The sequence below is a fragment of the Mytilus edulis genome, chromosome 6, assembly GCF_963676685.1.
Source record: "Mytilus edulis chromosome 6, xbMytEdul2.2, whole genome shotgun sequence".
NCBI lineage: Eukaryota > Metazoa > Mollusca > Bivalvia > Mytilida > Mytilidae > Mytilus > Mytilus edulis.
Window position 1 is genome coordinate 78,727,545 of NC_092349.1, and position 21,582 is coordinate 78,749,126.

A 21,582-nucleotide genomic window follows, 5' to 3' on the forward strand; every position below is an offset into this window, starting at 1 on the left:
TTTGTTTGATCCTGATTATTTAGATTAAAATAGTATAAGCAAAACATATGTAGTTAATTATATGTGAGTTTGTATATTAGTTGAGAACACATCATTGATCCAACTTCTTCTCGCAGACGACATTGAATTTTTCTTGGCACTTTTCATCACTCCACTTTCCGTTCCATCTGTTGACGGCTAAACAAACATATCCTTTGTCGTTCGGCTCGCCTGGTGCCCAATTTGTGTAACCAACTTCTTTATAATCTCCCCATACCCAGAAATAAGTGTTATCTTTAATTTTATCAGCGGCTGTAAATCCACTAGTCCAGAAGAAGCGGTTATCTACCTGAAATATAGTCATTTATTATTAGTGAAATTTAAACAAAAAGGAGATAAAGCCACAGAGAAAGAAGGACCTGTAGGGTTAGAATTGTAAAGATGTTTGATATTATTTTGACATAAAAAGCAAATCGCTCCACTCTGGCTTTAACATGTTAAAACAATAATTCTATTAAACAAATTCATGATTTCGAATCCTCTTTTAAATGTGTACTGCTCAACAGAAAACTGCATCCGTATTTTTAACACAGTTAACTATCCCTATATATATGGTGGCTTATTTCTGACATTGACACATAGATTTATTTCGATAGGCATGATATTATCTTGACAAGCCATGATATTATCTCGTTATGTCGACTTTCGCGTTATTTTTATTGCGTCCTGTCATGATAAATTATCGCGATATTCCGTGATACATGCTGCAGAATGCCGACATATTTTTCTCATTACCGTGACTTTTTCTTCGACCCTGCCTGCTCCTGCCATTCACACCAGGTCTTGTCAACATAGAGTTATCGCGATCTGCCATGTTCATTATCATGACAAGTCGACACATATCATGATAAGTCCCTAACATTTATCTCTATGATGTCATTTTCTTAAATGTGGGACAGTTATATTTAGATTATATTTTCAGAACTCCTTGTCCAGAACAGACTGGTTGATTGTCTGCAGACTGTGCACGTGTCGAAGCGAGTTCCGAATATGATCTATTTTTAAAGGTTCTAAATTTGAGCGTGTGATATGTAGACTTGTCATGATAATGAACATGGCAGATCGCGATAACTCTTTGTAGACAAGACCTTATGTGAATGACAGGAGCAGGCAGGGTCAAAGAAAAAGTCACGGTAATGAGAAAAATATGTCGGCATTCTGCAGCATGTATCACGGCTTGTCAAGATAATATCATGTCTTATCGAGATAAATCTGTCGACCAAAATTATGTCGATGTCAGAAATAAGCCACCATATATATACTGACCAATTTTACCAAAACCCGTAAATATCTACCCTTACAGAAAAATAAGGCCTACGGCAAACACTTGCCGCAAGTTTGCAGCAAACATTGCCGCAATCTTGCAGCAAACATTTGCTGCAAACTTGCCACAACCATATGCATTTTACCATGCAAATGAAGGTTGCGGCAAGCTTGCTGCAAACATAATTATGCAAATTAGATTTGCCGCAAGCTTGCGGCAATTAGCTTGCGGCAATTGTTTGTTGCAAACTTGCAGGAATTACACATATACAAATGTCATGTGTGTAGACACATTCAATTTATCTCTTTCAAATTACACAGCAACAGTTTTAAAAATTCAATTCCTGCCTGTATACAAACAGTCATTGAAAAGATTTTTGCAAACTTATGAGATTTTAAATTAAGGAAATACATACATGCATTTGAGTTTTGAAAAAGGGGGCAGGTGTCGTTCTCAAATGAAATCATATACCTGTATTACGAAATGAAAAAGGATAAATCTCAAATGTGTATTGAGTATATTAAACTAGGTTACAATTGCATTACAGAACTGAACTTAATTTTAATAAACATGGTACAGTACATCAGTTACAAAATTCAAACTTATATAATAGCTAAAGTTTTTCAAACACCCATACATGTATGTATAGTTGCATACTTAATTATGTATGATGATGACATTAATTAATATATTAAAACATGCAGTTCTATGTATGAATTATTTGTACTTACAAAATTTCATACTGAATATCCTTTATTATTGAACCAAAATGCCTTCTTGATCTCTTATATATGAAATGCATTTTCCAAACACAACCAACATGACCTAGCCACAATTTCAAATTGTTAGCTTCAAGGAAGTGCCAACTAGGCATGCCCAGTCAATATTGTGTAATTCTTGCAATGTTCTTGTAAACATATATAATGGTCAAAGTTTAATGCAATCTTGCGGCAAACATTCTTTATTATCTTAAACTTTCTGGCAATCTTACGGCAAACATTGATGTTTCTGTAAACTTGACACAAGCTTGCAGCGAAAAGCTGCAATGTTTGCCGGAAGTTTGCAGCTAGAGTCAAACATCTGCAAACACTATTTTCTGTGTTCCTGCAAACTTTTTGTTTGCCGCAAGCTTGCATCAAGTCTGCTGCAAGTTTGAGGCAAACAATTTAGTTCCTTAACACATGGCAAGAGTAAAATCTCTTTGTTCTTACTGTGTTATAATCTAGATAATGCACAGCAAAGGTGTGCATTAACTACCTCAGATATACTGCACAGTTCAAATCTATTTTTACCTTAAGGGGCGGTTCCTGGATTTTGAGAGGGGCGTTATTCTATCAAATTAAAAAAAAATATCACCGAGTGTAGCGAGACTAAAGACAATATTGACGATTTTAAGCTAAAACACGATACTTTGTCCAATCTAAGGGTTAAAGACCTGTTCGCCCCCACCTCCGAATCCGCCATCTGCCTTGAAATTACGACAAAGTTGAACTTAATTCGTACAAACATCGTAGTTTCAAAACAGGAAAAAGAAAGGTTTCTCATTCCTTTAATTTTTTTTTTATCTAAGCTGGGACATAAACTATTTTATTATATTTTGTGTACAACGTAAATCTAAATTAAGTTATAGTTATTGACCAAGCAAGTCGGTATATGCCATTTAATCTGCACAGCACGTGATGACCCAATAACCCGAACGACGTAGGAGTTCGGGTTATTGGGTCATCTCGTGCTGTGCAGATTAAATTACATATACCGATTTGATTGGCCAATAACTGTTTTAACACATGACGCAATCAATTTACGTGAACGTTTTAGAAATGTGGACGTTATTCCGCAATCCCCGGATCCTATGAAAGTTTCTTGTAGGGTAAAGAAAGGGGGAAATACGACTTTGGTAAGTTTTAATTTAATTTTTTTTTTATATTTAGACTCATTCTAAAATTGCGAGGGGTTATTGAATTTAAATTACATTAATTGCTTTTGCATTTCTTTCCCTCATTGATATGCTTAGAGAAAAAAAGAACCGAGGAAGATGTAATATTACCTAAATTTAAAATGTTAAATAAACAGAAAATACATTTCTCTTTTAAAACCTTTTACTTCCCGCAACCCTCCCCCCCCCCCCCCCCCCCCCCCCTCCAATTTCCTTTTTATCTACTGTTTTCTTTTAAGACACGTCCATCTAAATGAAGTCTGATTGATCTCCAGCTAATCCCCGTTTTGAAACTAACTTAAATATGATCCTCATTAAATTCGATCCAAAAATAGTCCCTTTATAGGAATAGATATTCAAAAAGTCGTTATAAATTGCATTGAGTCTGAAACTAATCCAAATCAGATTTCTTTTATTCGGATATTCTTAGATACATTTCTTTTTTGGCAGAAATTACCAAAAAAAACTATCTTTCTAACTTTAAAACTCTTTAATTTAGATTTACGTTGTACACAAAATATAATAAAATGGTTTATGTCCCAGCTTAGATAAAAAAAAAATTAAAGGAATGAGAAACCTTTCTTTTTCCTGTTTTGAAACTACGATGTTTGTACGAATTAAGTTCAACTTTGTCGTAATTTCAAGGCAGATGGCGGATTCGGAGGTGGGGGCGAACAGGTCTTTAACCCTTAGATTGGACAAAGTATCGTGTTTTAGCTTAAAATCGTCAATATTGTCTTTAGTCTCGCTACACTCGGTGATATTTTTTTTTAATTTGATAGAATAACGCCCCTCTCAAAATCCAGGAACCGCCCCTTAAGGTAAAAATAGATTTGAACTGTGCAGTATATCTGAGGTAGTTAATGCACACCTTTGCTGTGCATTATCTAGATTATAACACAGTAAGAACAAAGAGATTTTACTCTTGCCATGTGTTAAAGAGTTTTAAAGTTAGAAAGATAGTTTTTTTTGGTAATTTCTGCCAAAAAAGAAATGTATCTAAGAATATCCGAATAAAAGAAATCTGATTTGGATTAGTTTCAGACTCAATGCAATTTATAACGACTTTTTGAATATCTATTCCTATAAAGGGACTATTTTTGGATCGAATTTAATGAGGATCATATTTAAGTTAGTTTCAAAACGGGGATTAGCTGGAGATCAATCAGACTTCATTTAGATGGACGTGTCTTAAAAAGAAAACAGTAGATAAAAAGGAAATTGGAGGGGGGGGGGGGGGGGGGGGGGGAGGGTTGCGGGAAGTAAAAGGTTTTAAAAGAGAAATGTATTTTCTGTTTATTTAACATTTTAAATTTAGGTAATATTACATCTTCCTCGGTTCTTTTTTTCTCTAAGCATATCAATGAGGGAAAGAAATGCAAAAGCAATTAATGTAATTTAAATTCAATAACCCCTCGCAATTTTAGAATGAGTCTAAATATAAAAAAAAAATTAAATTAAAACTTACCAAAGTCGTATTTCCCCCTTTCTTTACCCTACAAGAAACTTTCATAGGATCCGGGGATTGCGGAATAACGTCCACATTTCTAAAACGTTCACGTAAATTGATTGCGTCATGTGTTAAAACAGTTATTGGCCAATCAAATCGGTATATGTAATTTAATCTGCACAGCACGAGATGACCCAATAACCCGAACTCCTACGTCGTTCGGGTTATTGGGTCATCACGTGCTGTGCAGATTAAATGGCATATACCGACTTGCTTGGTCAATAACTATAACATAAGGGTATACCGAAAGAGACCAACGATTTTTGTATATTCTTAAGGCCATGCAAAAATGATTTTTTGTTTCCCCCAACACTGGCGGATATCTTTTTCCCTCTTTTTTCTTCTTTTTTGCAGATAAAAAAAGTTGCTTCGGTCTCTTTTGACAATTTTCAATGATGCTTTTTAAAATTGTCTGAAAACCCCTTAAAATAATGTCAACATTGCTTAACCAACATTCTTATACAACAATATAGAATGTAAAACAATATGAACAAGAATTCACTGTCAGGTTAACAACAACATTCTCTGTGGGTGTTGCTAAACGGCGGAAACGGAAAACGAAACGGAAACGGAAAACGGAAACAGAAAGAATTAACATCTGTTCTTTTTTGGTTATTCTATCTACATACATGTAGGCATGTTTTAGAAAGTATAACACAATATGTTACATGAAAGAAAAACAGAGGAATAAATTTAAAATAAAAGATTTTAAAGCATAAATATAAAAAAAGGAGATGTGGTAGGATTGCCAATGAGACAACTCTCCACAAGAGACCAAATGACACAGACATTAAAAAAAACGATAGGTTTCTGTACGGCCTTCAATAATGTGCAAAGCCCATATCGCATAGTCAGCTATAAAAGACCCCGAAATGACAAATTTAAAACATTTCAAACGAGAAATCTAATTTATGTACATAAAAATGAACGAAAAAACAAATATGGAATACATTAACAAACGACAACCAATGAATTACAGGCTCATGACTTGGTTCAGGCACATACATACAGAATGTGGCGGGGATAAACATGTTAGCGGGATCCCGGCAATCCTCCCTCTAAAGAATTGAAATAATTAGCAGTACCGTGACATGATGAGACTAATATGTTTTTGATATAATTGATAAGGTCATGCTCATGCGTATGACGTTCATACGATTCAGTATAGTCTGGGTATTGGCCTCGGTTCTATAGATAGGCTGTGAAGTAATAAACTTTTGAGGAAATGCTTTTCATGGTTTTTTCTTTGATTTTTTCTTACTAACTTTGAATCAAGATTAATGAAAAGAAAACGTAACAAGAACCCTAATGGGACAACGGTGTATGGACAACAAACCGATAAAGAAACCCGGGAATTAGAATAGAAACTTGAATACACTTTATTTTTATATAAAAATTGACAAAATCACTCACTATACAAGGACTTTCTTACCCGATACAATACTGAAGTACTCTGTTTGGTATTAAGATACTAACACAATACGGAATGGAATATCTCCCATTTTTTAATAATTTAGCATACTGGTACTTTCAATCGGGTTACAACGGAATATGAAAGAAAAAATAGTGGGTCATCATTTTTTTGTAATTCTGAGATAAGAAAACGTCAACTTTGTCGACAAATTCACTTAGATAAATAGGGAAAATGCATGTCTTTTTTTTTAATTAAGATTTTTTTAATGGATGGCTATGTTCTTATACACGGGAAAAGACTAGAATAAAAAGTTTGATACTTTATTTTTATGTTAAAGTTGGCAAAATCACTTACTCATAATACAAAACTAATCTCACCCGATTATTATACTGAAGTACACTGTTTGGTATTATTAGAAGCCTATATGGATATACGATTTGCACAGTGCCTTAACCAAGTAAGTCGTAGTCATGTCCTAGTGAAGGGTTTTCAAAATGAATTTGTCCACACTGCTTTAAATATCATGCCGCTTGCCTTAAGTCTTCTATGAAAATTCAATCATTCTCAAGTTTTCGCTTTTAATGATTTTACCAATCCTTGGTGTAACCGTGTTTTGGCCAATTATCTTGAAAAATCTAAGCGATAGCTAGAAACTTTTAAAACATAAATAATCAGCAACACAAGATCTACAAACGAGTCAAATTTCGGTAAAAATAAGTAGTCGTTTTAAAGTAAAGATTGCCCTTAAAGGACGACTTTTTTATCCTCTCTTGTGTTTAGGGATTTCATCAACTATTCAAGTCTATAATGTTGGAGAGTTCCCATTGTTTAAGATGCACATAGACCTAGATTAGTGACACGTGCTTCTATAGCCTTTTCTATTTTTTAGCTGCTATTTATTTAAAAAACTGTTTGCTATTTTCTTTGATATCTAGCTACTGATGTTAATAGACAAAATCAATGCTCTTGGTGCATGAACGTCGTGGCATCATAGAAATGAAATCTTGAAAACTGAATGATATTCCATTACTTGTATGTATACGATTCAAATTTTGTATCATTTCATAAAAATCGCGTATAAGATAGGTGCTGTTTTATTTTCAATTAAGATTCTATTAGTATTAATACAACATTTGCTGATTCTTGAGATTGAATAAGGCAGCTCAATCCAAGATATCTCGAAATGTGTTTTAGCCTGGTGCATTTGCAGTACAACTTTTGCTATCGAATATTTCCATAGGTTTAAATTAGATAAGGCAAATTTGCACCATTATTATATGGTTCCATATTAAATATAGATAATCATTGTAATTTGGAGTTATAATAATAAACAGCAGAAAGCCTAAACAAGAATAAAACCATCACAAAGTTTTAGTCAGACACCGACAGGACCACCATTTCACTCGAAATTGGTGGACCTACCTGGTTTTTGGTGGTCTGAACCGTCAGGATCGACAGTTTTAGAGAATAGTGCACTCTTTATTTACGACATGTTAATTGTGGACTTGACGGTCAATTTTAGCCAATGAATAAAAGTTGTAAGATAAAGAATTGCATTATTATTTGAGACCTACTTACTTTTGGAAGTCTGTTAAGTTTTTCAGCAATCCAGTAATTTTCGATCGGTGATTCAATTGATACTAAAGCTCCTCCTTGCTCCTGACACTCCGCCTGAAAACATGGAAACCCTTGTTATTTGAAATAAAGTGGCATATAATTATAGTTATGTCTGAACAATCTCAACTAATTACATGCACTAAAACTAAGAAGTTTTTACAGAAACATTTAAGGAAAAATAGTTTGGTCTAAAAAACAGCAATTTGTTGTACATGTTATTATAATAATTTAGTCTCAAAACAGTAATGTGAGGCATATGACGTTTGGTCTCAAAACAGTAACGTGAGGCACATGTATACGTTTAGTCTCAAAACAGTAATGTGAGACACATGTACATTTAGTCTCAAAACAGTAATGTGAGGCACATGTACGTTTACTAGTCTCAAAACAGTTATGTGAGGCACATGTAAGTTCAGTCTCAAAACAGTAATGTGAGACACATGTACATTTAGTCTCAAAACAGTAATGTGAGGCACATGTACGTTTACTAGTCTCAAAACAGTTATGTGAGGCACATGTAAGTTCAGTCTCAAAACAGTAATGTGAGACACATGTACGTTTAGTCTTAAAACAGTAATGTGAGGCACATGTTCGTTTAGCCTCAAAACAGTAATGTGAGACACATGTACGTTTAGTCTCAAAACAGTAATGTAAGACACATGTACGTTTAGTCTCAAAACAGTAATGTGAGACACATGTACGTTTACTAGTCTCAAAACAGTTATGTGAGGCACATGTAAGTTCAGTCTCAAAACAGTAATGTGAGACACATGTACATTTAGTCTCAAAACAGTAATGTGAGGCACATGTACGTTTACTAGTCTCAAAACAGTTATGTGAGGCACATGTAAGTTCAGTCTCAAAACAGTAATGTGAGACACATGTACGTTTAGTCTTAAAACAGTAATGTGAGGCACATGTTCGTTTAGCCTCAAAACAGTAATGTGAGACACATGTACGTTTAGTCTCAAAACAGTAATGTAAGACACATGTACGTTTAGTCTCAAAACAGTAATGTGAGACACATGTACGTTTAGTCTCAAAACTGTAATGTGAAACACATGTACGTTTAGTCTCAAAACAGTAACGTGAGACACATGCACGTTTACTAGTCTCAAAACAGTTATGTGAGGCACATGTACGTTTAGTCTCAAAACAGTAATGTGAGACACATGTATACGTTTAGTCTCAAAACAGTAATGTGAGGCACATGTATACGTTTAGTCTCAAAACAGTAATGTGAGGCACATGTATACGTTTAGTCTCAATGATATCGGTACCTGTATCCATCGCACCACGGTAGATTTTCGTGTATTTTATTTTTTCAGGTGAGATTTTATCGTATTCCGCCTTCGTCGCGGTATATGCATGACGATGTGTCCATTATCCATTTAAAGGGATTTTACCTTTATATATGCCTGTTTTACCTTTCATTTCAAGCAGACGCTTTGAGATCATCTGTGTGCTTTGTTCAACTAATGTCTTGATATATATAAAGAATAAGAAACTTAAAAATATTTTTAACATTCGCGGTACTTTCATAGATCAAGTTCAGTAGGGTATTTTCGGAATGAGATTGCTTTAAAAAAAACGTCCTGAACAGGAAATTTTACTCTCTATCGACTAATATACAGTCTTCACGCTGAATGGCAGCCCAGGCTTGTAAAATTGCTCTCGGGCCTGAAAAATTCATATCTACGGGCCAACAAAATCTAACTAAAAAAAATTAAAAATTGAGCTCCGGGCCTGTAGATTTAGCAGACTGAATATGTCAAAAATACAACCCCCTGAGCATAATTTATCTGTTTATCTTTTAACTGCATCAATATTTGAGGAAAGTTTGAGGTTTTCCTTGAGTGAAGACCTTGTTTTCAAGCATTTGATTGTTTTAATTTTATTTCAAAATCTGGCACGACTGTACATTTATTTGAAACATGATCGTAAAACTCGGAAAAGCTACAAGCGTACGAGACATACCATGGCATCGTCAATATTCTTCACCTCATCCGAAATGTAGTAACAGCTGTGACGAAAACGTTTCCAATCATTTACTCCACAGCCTAAAATGATATAACTAAGGTTTATGGCATTATAATTTAAACATTCTTGTCCCCGTTTACAATGGTAAGGATACACAGGACCTCATACATCGTCAATTCGTCAAAATGGGCATGTTCAGTTAATTATAAGTTTTTTGATGGGGTTCGTGTTGTTCAGTCTTTAGTTTTTCTATTTTGTGTTTTATACTGTTGCTTGTCTTTTATCTGTTTGTGTATTTTGCCCTGCCATGCCATGTCGTTGTCAGTTTATTTTCGACTTATATTTAAATTTGAATGTCCTTGTGTCATTTTTAAGTATTTTTCATTAAAAAAATCCACTGTAATCTAAGAACAATGATACATCTTTACCGAAATGAGCGAAAGGTAAAGAATTCAGGTATGAGAAATATCCTGTTTACGCATCACTGCAAAAGATATTTTAGCCTTCAAAAATGTATTGGACTTTCCTCTTGTCTACGTTTTGCCACCCTACTACAATTTATAGCATAGGAAAATTCTAAATGGACGAAACTACAATGCGAAAATCATGAGTAGATTTTGATATCATCAGACATCTGCTATGCTGAAGACGGCCAACTTTTTAGAAAAGCTATTCACGGTGGGTATGGTTGTCCTGCGAGAGAACGTACTGTGCTGGTGATTCGGTCCTGACGGGTGCTGGTGATCAATGAAAAAATGTAAACAAAGACGAAAATGATGATTTTTGACGTTTTCACTCATAAAAAATGGAAGAAAACAGTTGAGATTTTTCAATTTGTTTCTTATGGGTCCATATATAAACCATTAAAAAATTGACCCTCTAAACTGTTTCAGTAAGCGTAACACAAAAATGCTCATTTTCAGAAAATCTCGAACTGAAAAAATAAAACAAAAATGCTCATTGAGTCCGCTTTCTATACCGCAATCCACACGACAAAACAATTTTGTGAAAAAACATTGCAATTTATTAAAATTTAGCATTTTCTCAATTTATTCATGTCCTGATACTGTGCTGGTGGGTCCTGTCATTGTGCTGGTGGGTCCTGATACGGTGCTGGTGATTTTGGATAAGAAGTTGGTCATATTTGAAATAAATGTTACAAAATCAATACAGTTAGCCAGATAATTGTTGCCAACAGGATCTATAACTCCTATTTTAGCTCTTGTGCATCCATTTGGCTTTTAACATGTGTTTTCAAATGATCTGAACTTGTATTACATAATAACATAAAAGGGCAACATCTTTCGTCCAATATCAGATAACAATATATAGTATCTAAAATAAGTTAAAAATTCCACAATACTATATAATTCATTTTATGTGTCGATTTGTTCGAAAAAAAGTAGAAAAGAAGAGACTTTTATTAATGTCATGATTATCTAACGCTTTCTAGATCTATGCTTAGCATTTATTTCAGATGACATGGACTCCTCACCCTGATGACCCTCCTGCCTTTCATAACTTTATCCGTATACATATATTAATAGATAAACAAAAGGCTGCAACACGTATTTTTGTATTTAAAATGATTCGTTGTAACGAGAATATTTGTGGTGAATGGAAACTGTGAGGGTCACAATCTTAAATTGCTTATAAATGTTTGTGGACCAGTTTCGTTATCTGATCTGAATTTTCTAAAATGTGCAAGGTAGATAGACATTTTGATTTTTTTTTACTCGGTAATGAACCATTGTGTTGATCCCATGCTAAACATAACAAAAATCTCTGTACAAAGGTCTGTGAATTCTCTACAAAAATAGTGATTTTATTTTCACTAAATTCTCTTTATCTACTAAATACAATAAATAATAATGCTTTGCAAGAAGTAACGGTTTCCCCTTGATATATGTACAAACTTATATCTCTATTATTCATTGTCTGTGCTGTTTTGATACTATAATTGCAGTTTGCACATTTCGGAATTGACAGGCCACAGGAGGGGTCAAAAACCGTACACGAAAAGACAAAATATTGATATAAGTACTTAATTTGCATCTTTGAACCCCCACCCCGGCTTGTTTTTTTAGGAGCCTGTGGTGTCTAAAAATGGTCGATTACAGACAGCCGAGTACGCATTTTCTAGGCGTGTTATTGTTGATTGTTAAAGTCCTGAAAACGGATAGATGGAAACAAAAATGTTTGATATATCTGGCTTTAGATTCAGTTTTTTTTAAATATAAATTAAGGCTACATTATAATATATTAATTCTATGAATTCACAATATAAAAAAATGCAGTAAAAAAAATGAATGAAGTGAAATATCTTAGTAAGGAGTCATTACTACAGAGATGGTGTGTTTGACACACAAAACTTAAAAGCTTAGTGATATTTCCAATATTAAAATAAAAGTGTATTTTAGTTGGGTATTTTTTCCATTTACTCATTTTCAATTATAATCAAGGCACATTTTATTTTTATTCATGAAAAATATTTAAATATAGAAAAGAAGGACACATTGTTCACTTCCTCCCCTGTAATTCTTTATCAAAAATATTTATTTTGAAATGAAAAAAACTAAGAAATCGTAATTTTGTTAGTGTTCTCTAGGTTATCTCGTCTTCATTTTCTGACATATTCTAGCCTGCCCTTTCATAAAATAGTGATTTTTTTTAGTGTTCTATCGAACTTTCGAAAAAAAATATACCTGATAAAAGAGGGACCAAAGATACCAAAGGGACAGTCAAACTCGTAAATCTAAAACAAACCGTTTAGACAAAAAAAAATATGTTGGAAAAATCTAATAGCAAGTGATTCTTAACAGCTATAAGATACATTTTTCTTTTACAATACAACTTTTAAATCTTACGGGAAACTATTCCAAGCTTTCACTGTAACCTCGTTCTAACTTATCTCCATCCCTCCCCACCCCCACCCCCCCCCCAAAAAAAAACCACCAAAGAAACAAACCCGCAATACTATTGTCATTCTTATAGTCAGCACTCAATTGTTGACAAACAAATGTGTTTTAAGCTGCTAAAGACATGATTTAAACGCTCAGAAAGTCCTTTGTTCTATATTTTTGCTCTCCATTTTTATGTAAAACCTTTTACATTTTTATTTTATGGGTTATTGTTAAAGGTCGTACGATGACGTATGGTTAATAATACATACTTCCTTTGGTTTCTTATGGAAATTTGTCCATTGACAACAAACATACCACATCATCTACTTTATATAAGTATTGTATAAACTACAACGTATTTTGGTGATCTTGCAAAATGATCGTAATCCCGAAAATCGTAAACATATTTTCTTATCTTAAATGGGGGCAAGAAGGGTTCCATTCACATGCAAATAAATAAGATTACAGTTAATTTTAATTTTTTTTTTAGAAAAAATAGGGGTATTTTTTCTCTCAGAATAACAGTAAACAGATTCACAACAATGTCAATTTCAAGAAAGCCGACAACAGCTAATTAGTCAATAACAGTACAGCATCAATGATCTTGAATATATGCCAGTTTTAACTAAAATATAAAAGCACAGAACCAGGACATAGAAGCACAGAACCAGGACCGTTTTTCTTATCACCAGCACAGCGTCAGGACAATTCCGTTTAACGAACTTGCACGACTTTTGCAATATAATATTGTTGTAATATACTTTGCATGGTACTTATGACACATCAGCGAAAAATTAAGCAACAAAACAGTCGTTTTATTGCCGTTCTGATACAATGTAAACAAACCCACCAGCACAGAATAAGGACCAACCAGCACCCGTCAGGACCAAATCACCAGCACAGTACGTTCTCTCGCAGGACAACCATACCCACCGTGCTATTGCTTCTAGTATTAAAATCATAATCGTTCCAAAGATTAAATCTTAATACTTAAAATTTCATCTATTTAAACGAAACACGAGATAAACAAAAGTAATTTATTTTGAATAACAATAACTTACAGACCATTTACGAAATAAAAAGATTAAACAAGCAATCAGACGAGACAATTCATACGAGATTTTCCCAAAGGAATGAGGACAATATTTTGTTTTAAGAATCGATTTGCCTTCGTCTTCATTATTTCATGTCACTAACAATGTTTTTAAGTGTTTTTGAAACTCTTAGACAAAAAAGTCAACCTTCGAAAATTGTGTTATTGAGGTTTATCACAATATTTTGTCAACACCAAAAAATATTGACCACCATTATACATTTAATTAATTCAATCATGGAAAGCTGTTCTGTACAGTACACTTACTTACCATGATCAGCATGTGGATGATTTGAGGATCTATATCTTGCTTCAGCCTTGTGATGTGTGACTGTTAGGAAAACAAACACCAATATCCGAATCATCATCGTTTGATTGTCCTTTCTTTAGATGGCTAAAAAAAAAGATGTTTAGTAAAAATCAGTATAAAAACAGATAGAACGAGCCAAAGAAGTATTTTTTCTACTTGCGGGCATTAAATAAAAATGTCGCTTTATTGCTGGCTTTTCACAACAAGCTTTCTTTAGTAATATCTGGTAAGAACTTATTGTCCTATGAAACTATTACCAGAAGTGATGTTTTGTTATTAATAAATGTAATTATTAAAATGATTTTGTTCAAGCCTTTGAGTGGGGTACATTTTGACAAATTATTTAAAGATTTTATTTTAGACCTCCGATTTCGTTATACTCAGATTTGACGCAAGTTACGATAGATCGATATTTTAATTAGATTGTAGAAAATCGATATTGGCCCGAGAACACAGTTATTTCGTAGTGCATTTCTTTTAGAAAATAAATTCAAATTAAAAAAATCGCACCTGCTCTTTCTCAAAAAGATCTTTACAGTGTAGTGTACTACCAGTGAGACAAATAATATCAAAATAATAGAAACTTCTACCAGCTCTAACTCAAAATATTGACAATTCTGTGTTAAGGGGGTGTAAAATTCAGTTTGACAGCTTCAGACGTGATAAAATTTGACCTTTTTGAACTGGACCAAATCACTACTTAACATTAAGATTCAGCACCCAATTTTTTTTAACATGTAATTACATTCCCCTACTTAATATTTCATGCATTTAATATCAAGAAATAATTTGTGAAAGTGTATCAAATAAAACATGCACGTTATACACTGTTTACACTAGGGACTATATTCGTGATATTATTAACTGTGTCCTTGGACCTAATAATTTGGTGGTAAATAGATAGAAAGTCACAGATCAAAACACCACATCATTAGTCAATTCATATATAATTGTTTGAAAATCTAAGAGATTCTTCTTGATCTTATATCTTTTCATTAGATCTGTTCATTTTAAAGATAAAAGATTTGTTCATTACCATTGTTCAATGAAATTTAAATCGTTAGAAGAATGTATTTCAGGGCACCATTAAGTCAATTTTTTTTTTAGCAAATTATGCAAGCATATTTTTTTTTTATTTTGTTCAGTGTATATCATATATGTCAAAGTCTCATCTTCGTAAATGCACTATTCGCCACGACAAAGACCGCAGTTCGGTTGTATGGACAAAAAACTTTTATTGATAAAAGAAATATGAAAACAAATGTTGCATAAAATCTGTCGTTTGAATTTCACTGTATACTTTTTTGGTAATGGTAGATTGAGAAGCAAATTAAATTTTACACTTGCTGGTAATGATTTAGAAATTGTCAAGGATATTTCATATTTAGGCATTATTTTTTCCAAAACAGGTAGTTTTAAAAGTGCTAAAAATCAACTCATTAGTAAAGCCACCAAAGCTATGTATGAAGTTCTAAGAAAAGGCCGCTTACATAACCTGACAGTTAAATGTCAGAACGATCTTTTTGATAAAATTGTAAGGCCTATATTGCTATATGGTTGTGAAATTTGGGGATTTAGTAATACTGATGAAATAGAACGAGTGCATTTGAAGTTTTGTAAACTTTTGTTAAACTTGAAAAAATCAACCCCAAGCTTTATGGTATATGGAGAGCTAGGCGCTTATCCTATGTCAGTATATGTGGAACACCGTATGGTATCTTTTTGGTCTAATATTGTAAACAGTTCTGATAGTAAAATGACAAATATTCTATATAGATATATTTATAAACTTAACGTAGATGGTGGATTTACTTTCGAATGGTTGATTTGTATAAAAAATATCTTAAATAAATATGGATTTTCAAATATTTGGTTAAATCAGGGTAACTACAGTTTTAATCCAAAATGGTTAAAGTTAAGCATTAAACAAAGAATTTTTGACCAATTTAAGCAGACTTGGAAATCAGAAATGGAGAATTCTCCAAAAGCATTATGTTACAAACTATTTAAAGAAAACTTTGAATTTGAAGAATATTTAGATTTATTACCTTATAAAGATAAAATAACGCTATGTAGGTTTAGAACTGGAAATCACCGGTTACCTATAGAAACCGGTAGATGGCGTAAAATTATTAGACAGGAAAGGTACTGTGTACTTTGTAATTCTCATGTGATAGGTGATGAATTTCACTATATTTTAAACTGTACAGCTCTAACAGAAAGTAGAAGAGCTTTTCTTAAACCTTACTATGTAAGCCGAGTAAATGTTTTGAAATTCGGCAGTTTATTTATTTCAAAAAATATTCGTGTATTGAAAAATTTGTGTAAATTAATTAGAATTATCAATGTAGAAGTATGTTCTCCTGGCTGAACAATAATCTCTCATTCTTGTTGCTCGTTTTTGTGCAAACTTGTCATGCGCAAAATCTGTATGTTATTGTATGTAAAAATATCTTTCTTTGTACCATTTGCTTGGTTTTATAAGAAATAAAGAATCTTGAAACGAAAGGCCTATTTCTATGTAACAAGCTGTTTCTTGTCAAAATCTGCCGCATTTGAGTGACTAGTCACTCTCAGTACTCTCTGAACTTGGAGTCGGACATTTTTAGCTATATTAGAAGCGACCTAACATAAAACTTCTTATCAAAATACTCTCTTATTCATATGAATACAAAATTGTTAGAGAAAATAATCATATGCGCAAAATAGGCATCCTGTGATCACGAATTGACTTCTTAAATATTTAGCTATGAAGGAAAACTTTAATTTATAAAAAAATTGTAAAAAAACAATCTTTGGGTCTTTACATGAATAGACTCGAGGGTGAATTCGCTACAGGTGCGAGGTTAATTCGAATGAATCATAAAAGTCGGACGCATCACAGGTTTAACACAGATTCCAAAAATCGTATTTTCAAATATTTGGATTAGAGCGGTGAGGACTGGGTGAGGTAAGGGAAAAGTACTTCGTTCACACCAAATAAATAAAAATACTATTTTCCTTTTTCTATACATGACTGACCAAGATTAATGCCGAATTGTACATTTCGTAGTTTATTTATTGTTATTACATTATCCCATTTTTTATTTTTAAAATTAATTTAGCATCATTATTATTACATCGTTTTTATTCATCGTTAATAAATGTGAAATACATACCATGATTTATTTAAAAGTGAGCTTATGCAAATTAAATTAAATATATATACCACGGCGATCTAGGTAATTGACCCCCTCTCCCTCCCCCTCTTTTTTTATGTGCGTGCAGTAAACTCGCACTTCTGTCTTACAATCCAACCGAGATCACACCTGGAACAGTAACCCCTAGAGGCTAAAATGTACTCGAGTGAAGATGAAAGTCGGAGAAGTCTCTTTACAAAGATACATGATTCGTTTATTTTTTTTGGTAAAAATACCATCATCAAACAAAAAATAAAGAAGTGTAAATTATGCTGTATTATTAAACCTGGAGCGTTTCCCCCTACATTGTGATATTGTAAAGTCAATTGTTAAATACTGGTAATTTGACTGGTATAGATTTGAAAATCTTCAAACTGAATTCAGTCTGTTGAAAGTCTGTTGTGTAGGTCACAATGGGGGGGGGGGGGGGGGGGGGGGTAACTTCCTAGTATTGGGTATACGGGGATGTGCCAAAAATATGGGTAATAATTTTGCGAGATTTTATATAAAAATGACCCTCCTTTTTAATGACATCCTATATTAAAATGCATTTACGTTTGATAACTGTATATTGATTTGGGGTATGATCTACATATCATATATAAATATACTTTTGAGAATCTTACATTATTAATGGTCAACTATTGAGGGCCCTCATGGGGTTTTTGATTATGTGATTACTTGGCCGTTTTTTTAATGATTATTTGATTATTAAGCCAAATATTTCATGATTATTTGATTACCTAGGACTGTATTTTTAGTTTATGATTATTTGATTACTAAAGATAAGCAAATATTTAATGATTATGTGATTATATTGGCAAAAAAATGGTGATTATGTGATTACTAGGACCCCCCCCCCCCATGAGGGGCCTCACTATTATATTAAATTAAATCAATTCATTTGAAAAAGTTCACCTTTCCAATAAGTTCCCAAATGAACCCCAGAAATTTGTCTCCTTTTGACGTCATTTAATCTATTAATGATGATGAGTTAGTGCTTATATAAGCATGATAAGCATGGGTCATATTTTAAATATTGTATATTATAAGTATAGGTCATTCTTTCTTAAATATTTATATAACTATAGGTACTGAATTTCAGTGAATGTTATATTAAAATGTGTAAGTTTTTTTAGGCAAAAATGGCACACCCCTACCAAAAAAATATGGAAGTAACCCCCCCCCCCCCCCCTCCCGTGTGTGTATGCGTTTGTATGGCCGGGGGATGGTGAATGTTTAAGAATCAAAAGATGAATGGTTGATGCGTAGTCCAAAGGATAATATTATTATACATGTAATATAGTGGTGTCAGTGTAAACATGCCTATTTTTTAATTTTTTAATTTTTTTAACTTAAAACTTGTCTGACGGAATGAATTTTTGTCTGACATTTTGTCGGTCAGACAGAGTTTGGGATACACTGTTGAAAAATATTTTTTTATATATCCGATTGTACTGCCGGTTAATTCATCAGTGAGATGTAATTGTAAAATTATGTATAATGCATTCTTCGAACTTTTCTTCGTGCATATTATCACGATAATATGGCCATACATTTTGTGTTTTTAAAATTTTGTTACTTAAATGCTGCAAGTGAAAACCGTTTTACGTTGGGGCTTCGCCCCTCTGAACCCCTACCAAATCTGCTAGGGACGGCTCTCCCCCGAACCCCCTGCCGCAATTTGTGCCTTCGGATTATTGGTTACCTAGCTTCGCCCCTGGGCCGGCTATTTTTCTTTGGGAAGTTTTTGTTATTCGAACCTACCAGCAATGTTTTCTGAATGGAAGAACTTCTTGAAGTCCAAAAAATATGCCACATTGATTAAAACGTCTTCCTGATTTAATTATCATGTGGTTTTGACGTAATTTTGTGACGTCATTTCATACTAACGTCACTGCACTTGAATACCGACGCCATAAACTCATCAGTTGAAGGTTTGAAACGTACGGCTATTGATTAAAAAGATTTGCAATACAGGTATGATGTAAAATAAGATATACTCATCTCTTGAAACAAATTTGATGGTATGTTGTGTATTGTATTTATATGTAACAAATGTTAGAAGAGGGACGAAAGATACCAAAGGGACAGTCAAACTCATAAATCTAAAACAAACTGACAACGCCATGGCTAAAAATAAAAAAGACAAACAGAAAAACAATAGTACACACGACACAACATAGAAAACTAAAGAATAAACAACACGAACCCCACCAAAAACTAGGGGTGATCTCAGGTGCTCCGGAAGGGTAAGCAGATCCTGCTCCACATGTGGCACCCGTCGTGTTGCTTAAGTGATTACAAATCCGGTAAATAGTCTAATTCGGTATTTCATATTCATGAAAGGGAAGGGGATTGTAGTTACGACGTAAGGAACATATCCGATATCATTTGTGAAACGGTTATTCCATAACGGTCAACCAACTCGTGATGGCGTCCGTAAAATTTACGAAGGGATGATTTCAACTTCACCATTTGGAACTCTTGGTTTAATAGCTTCCTTGTGAGCAGCAAACCTCTATCAAGAAAATCATGATAGGAAATGCAAGCACGGGAATATCGTATCAATTGGGAGATGACTATTAAAGTGACTATATCACAGTGATGTCGGGGGGGGAATGCTATGCTGGCCAGTTAGTCCAAAAAATTATGACGTCTTGAAAGGCTATTATATTATTTGCTTTGAAGGTGTCAAAGCAAAAAAATATAATAGTCGTTAAAGACGTCATAATTATTTGGACTAGACTTGTTCAGTTCAATTTGGTTCGTCAGCTAGAAAAATCAACCATTTTAATATCTCTTCAAAATGGCGACCAAGGGAAATGACTCCAACTCAAATAAGGTTATTCTAAACCTATCTATACACCTTGGGTCAGTCAGAACATAGTGTTTCGAGCAACAATTGTGTACTCTAGGACTCCCGGAGTACTCACTACTGAACAAAATTTTATGCCGATATTTATCAGCCATTCCTGGGTATCAATCAACTAAATCAAAATCAATCATATTATGTACTTTGTTTAACCTATTTTGAATTTACTTTACATTATGTTTGAAAATTATATTATAATTATTCTGCTCATTCTGGGCGCCGTGATTGGCAAATAAAATATTTGTTGTTGTTGTTGTTGGTATCGCACAAGAAGTTCCCGTAAAATTTCGACGTCATAAGAAAAAATGTCTGACGCCATAAAGGAAAAGTGATAGTTGTATAACGTCAATTTGGACAGTAACTGAGGAAGGCGTCATAGCGAAAAAATGCTTTCAAGACGTCATTATTATTTGGAATAAAGTGTCGCTACCTCATATACCTCTCCGGTCAAGTGTCGCTGACCAAGATTATTTCAGAATTGTACATTTTTTTGTTTATATAATTATGCTTAGATGCATGATTTACATAAAAGTTGTTATTGGCTTTGAGTTTGAACTATATAGCTGTCAGTAACTGCATGTCTTTTTGTTGTTGGGGTGTATTAGTACCATGCCACGTCCACTCTGTGTTTTTGTAAGATGTATTTTTACTTTGTATCGATCATGTCCTGTAAAAAATATATTCGATTCGTTCCTATAAATAACCTCCCTTTAGTTTTTTTTTAATAAATTTCGGTTATGACAGTAAGTGTTTTATGAAACTTTATTCTTTGAAAAGTGACGGGTGTATCATGCGCTCATGGCGCAGCTCAGCTCTTAATTGTTGAAGGCCGTACTAAAGTGTTTTTTTTAACCAGATACAAGTATAACAATACACCTTATCGCTACTTGTCCGCCATTACTGGATATCACACAGGTTCCCGTAAAATTTTGACGTCATAAAACAAAATATCTGACGCCACAATGGAGAAGTGAGTGTTGTTGACGTCAAAAGTTCAAGCAGCCGGGATTAACGATAAGGTGTATTCTCTGCAGTTCTATTTGGTTAAAATATATGTGTCCCATCCCTTAAACGTGTCCATATAATGACGTCACTAACGGTCCGTGTAACACTTAACAATTCCGCAAATTAACAAACCAAAAACGGACAAAAAGGGAACATCTGTATCATTATCGCGTTTCGGGTACCAACAAACAAACAAACAAATATGTTATTGCTAATAACAGCGCCCACAAGGAGCAGACTAATCAGCATTTATTTCGTACTAATGATTACAAGTGATTCAATTTGATTAAGACACAATGTTATAGAAGCAAGTTCAATGAAAAGAATATACAAGCACAAGAACACAACGAGCACAGTTGTTATAAAATAATATAACTGGGTAAAAAATGAACTAAAAAAAGGGGGGGGGGGTCACTGGTCATTACAGTTTACTACAACTATCTATAATATGAGAGGA

General features: G+C 33.5%; 2 protein-coding genes across 5 annotated transcripts in view; one reads left to right on the top strand and one right to left on the bottom strand.

Moving 5' to 3' along the window:
• LOC139528531 (perlucin-like protein) lies at nucleotides 1-19,143 on the bottom strand. Of its 3 annotated transcripts, none has more exons than XM_071324555.1 (5): nucleotides 19,013-19,143; nucleotides 14,028-14,150; nucleotides 9,758-9,840; nucleotides 7,742-7,834; nucleotides 1-328 (listed from the first exon to the last, which is right to left on the bottom strand). In XM_071324555.1, exons 2-5 carry the CDS (start codon nucleotides 14,122-14,124, stop codon nucleotides 92-94), a joined length of 510 nt encoding a protein of 169 aa, XP_071180656.1. In that variant the 5' UTR covers nucleotides 14,125-14,150; nucleotides 19,013-19,143; the 3' UTR covers nucleotides 1-91. The 3 variants fall into 3 exon arrangements, with proteins under 3 accessions (XP_071180656.1, XP_071180657.1, XP_071180659.1); XM_071324556.1 differs by having other exon boundaries at nucleotides 18,954-19,086; XM_071324558.1 differs by lacking the exon at nucleotides 19,013-19,143 and adding an exon at nucleotides 18,886-18,908.
• LOC139528528 (lithostathine-1-like) overlaps nucleotides 19,110-21,582 on the top strand; it is a 16,496-nt gene continuing 14,023 nt past the window's right edge. Inside the window, exon 1 of one of the 2 annotated variants that reach the window (XM_071324549.1) lies at nucleotides 19,110-19,225. The gene's annotated coding sequence lies outside the window, so the exon portion shown is untranslated. The remainder of the gene's footprint in view (nucleotides 19,226-21,582) is intronic. The other variant, XM_071324550.1, reaches the window with a different exon arrangement.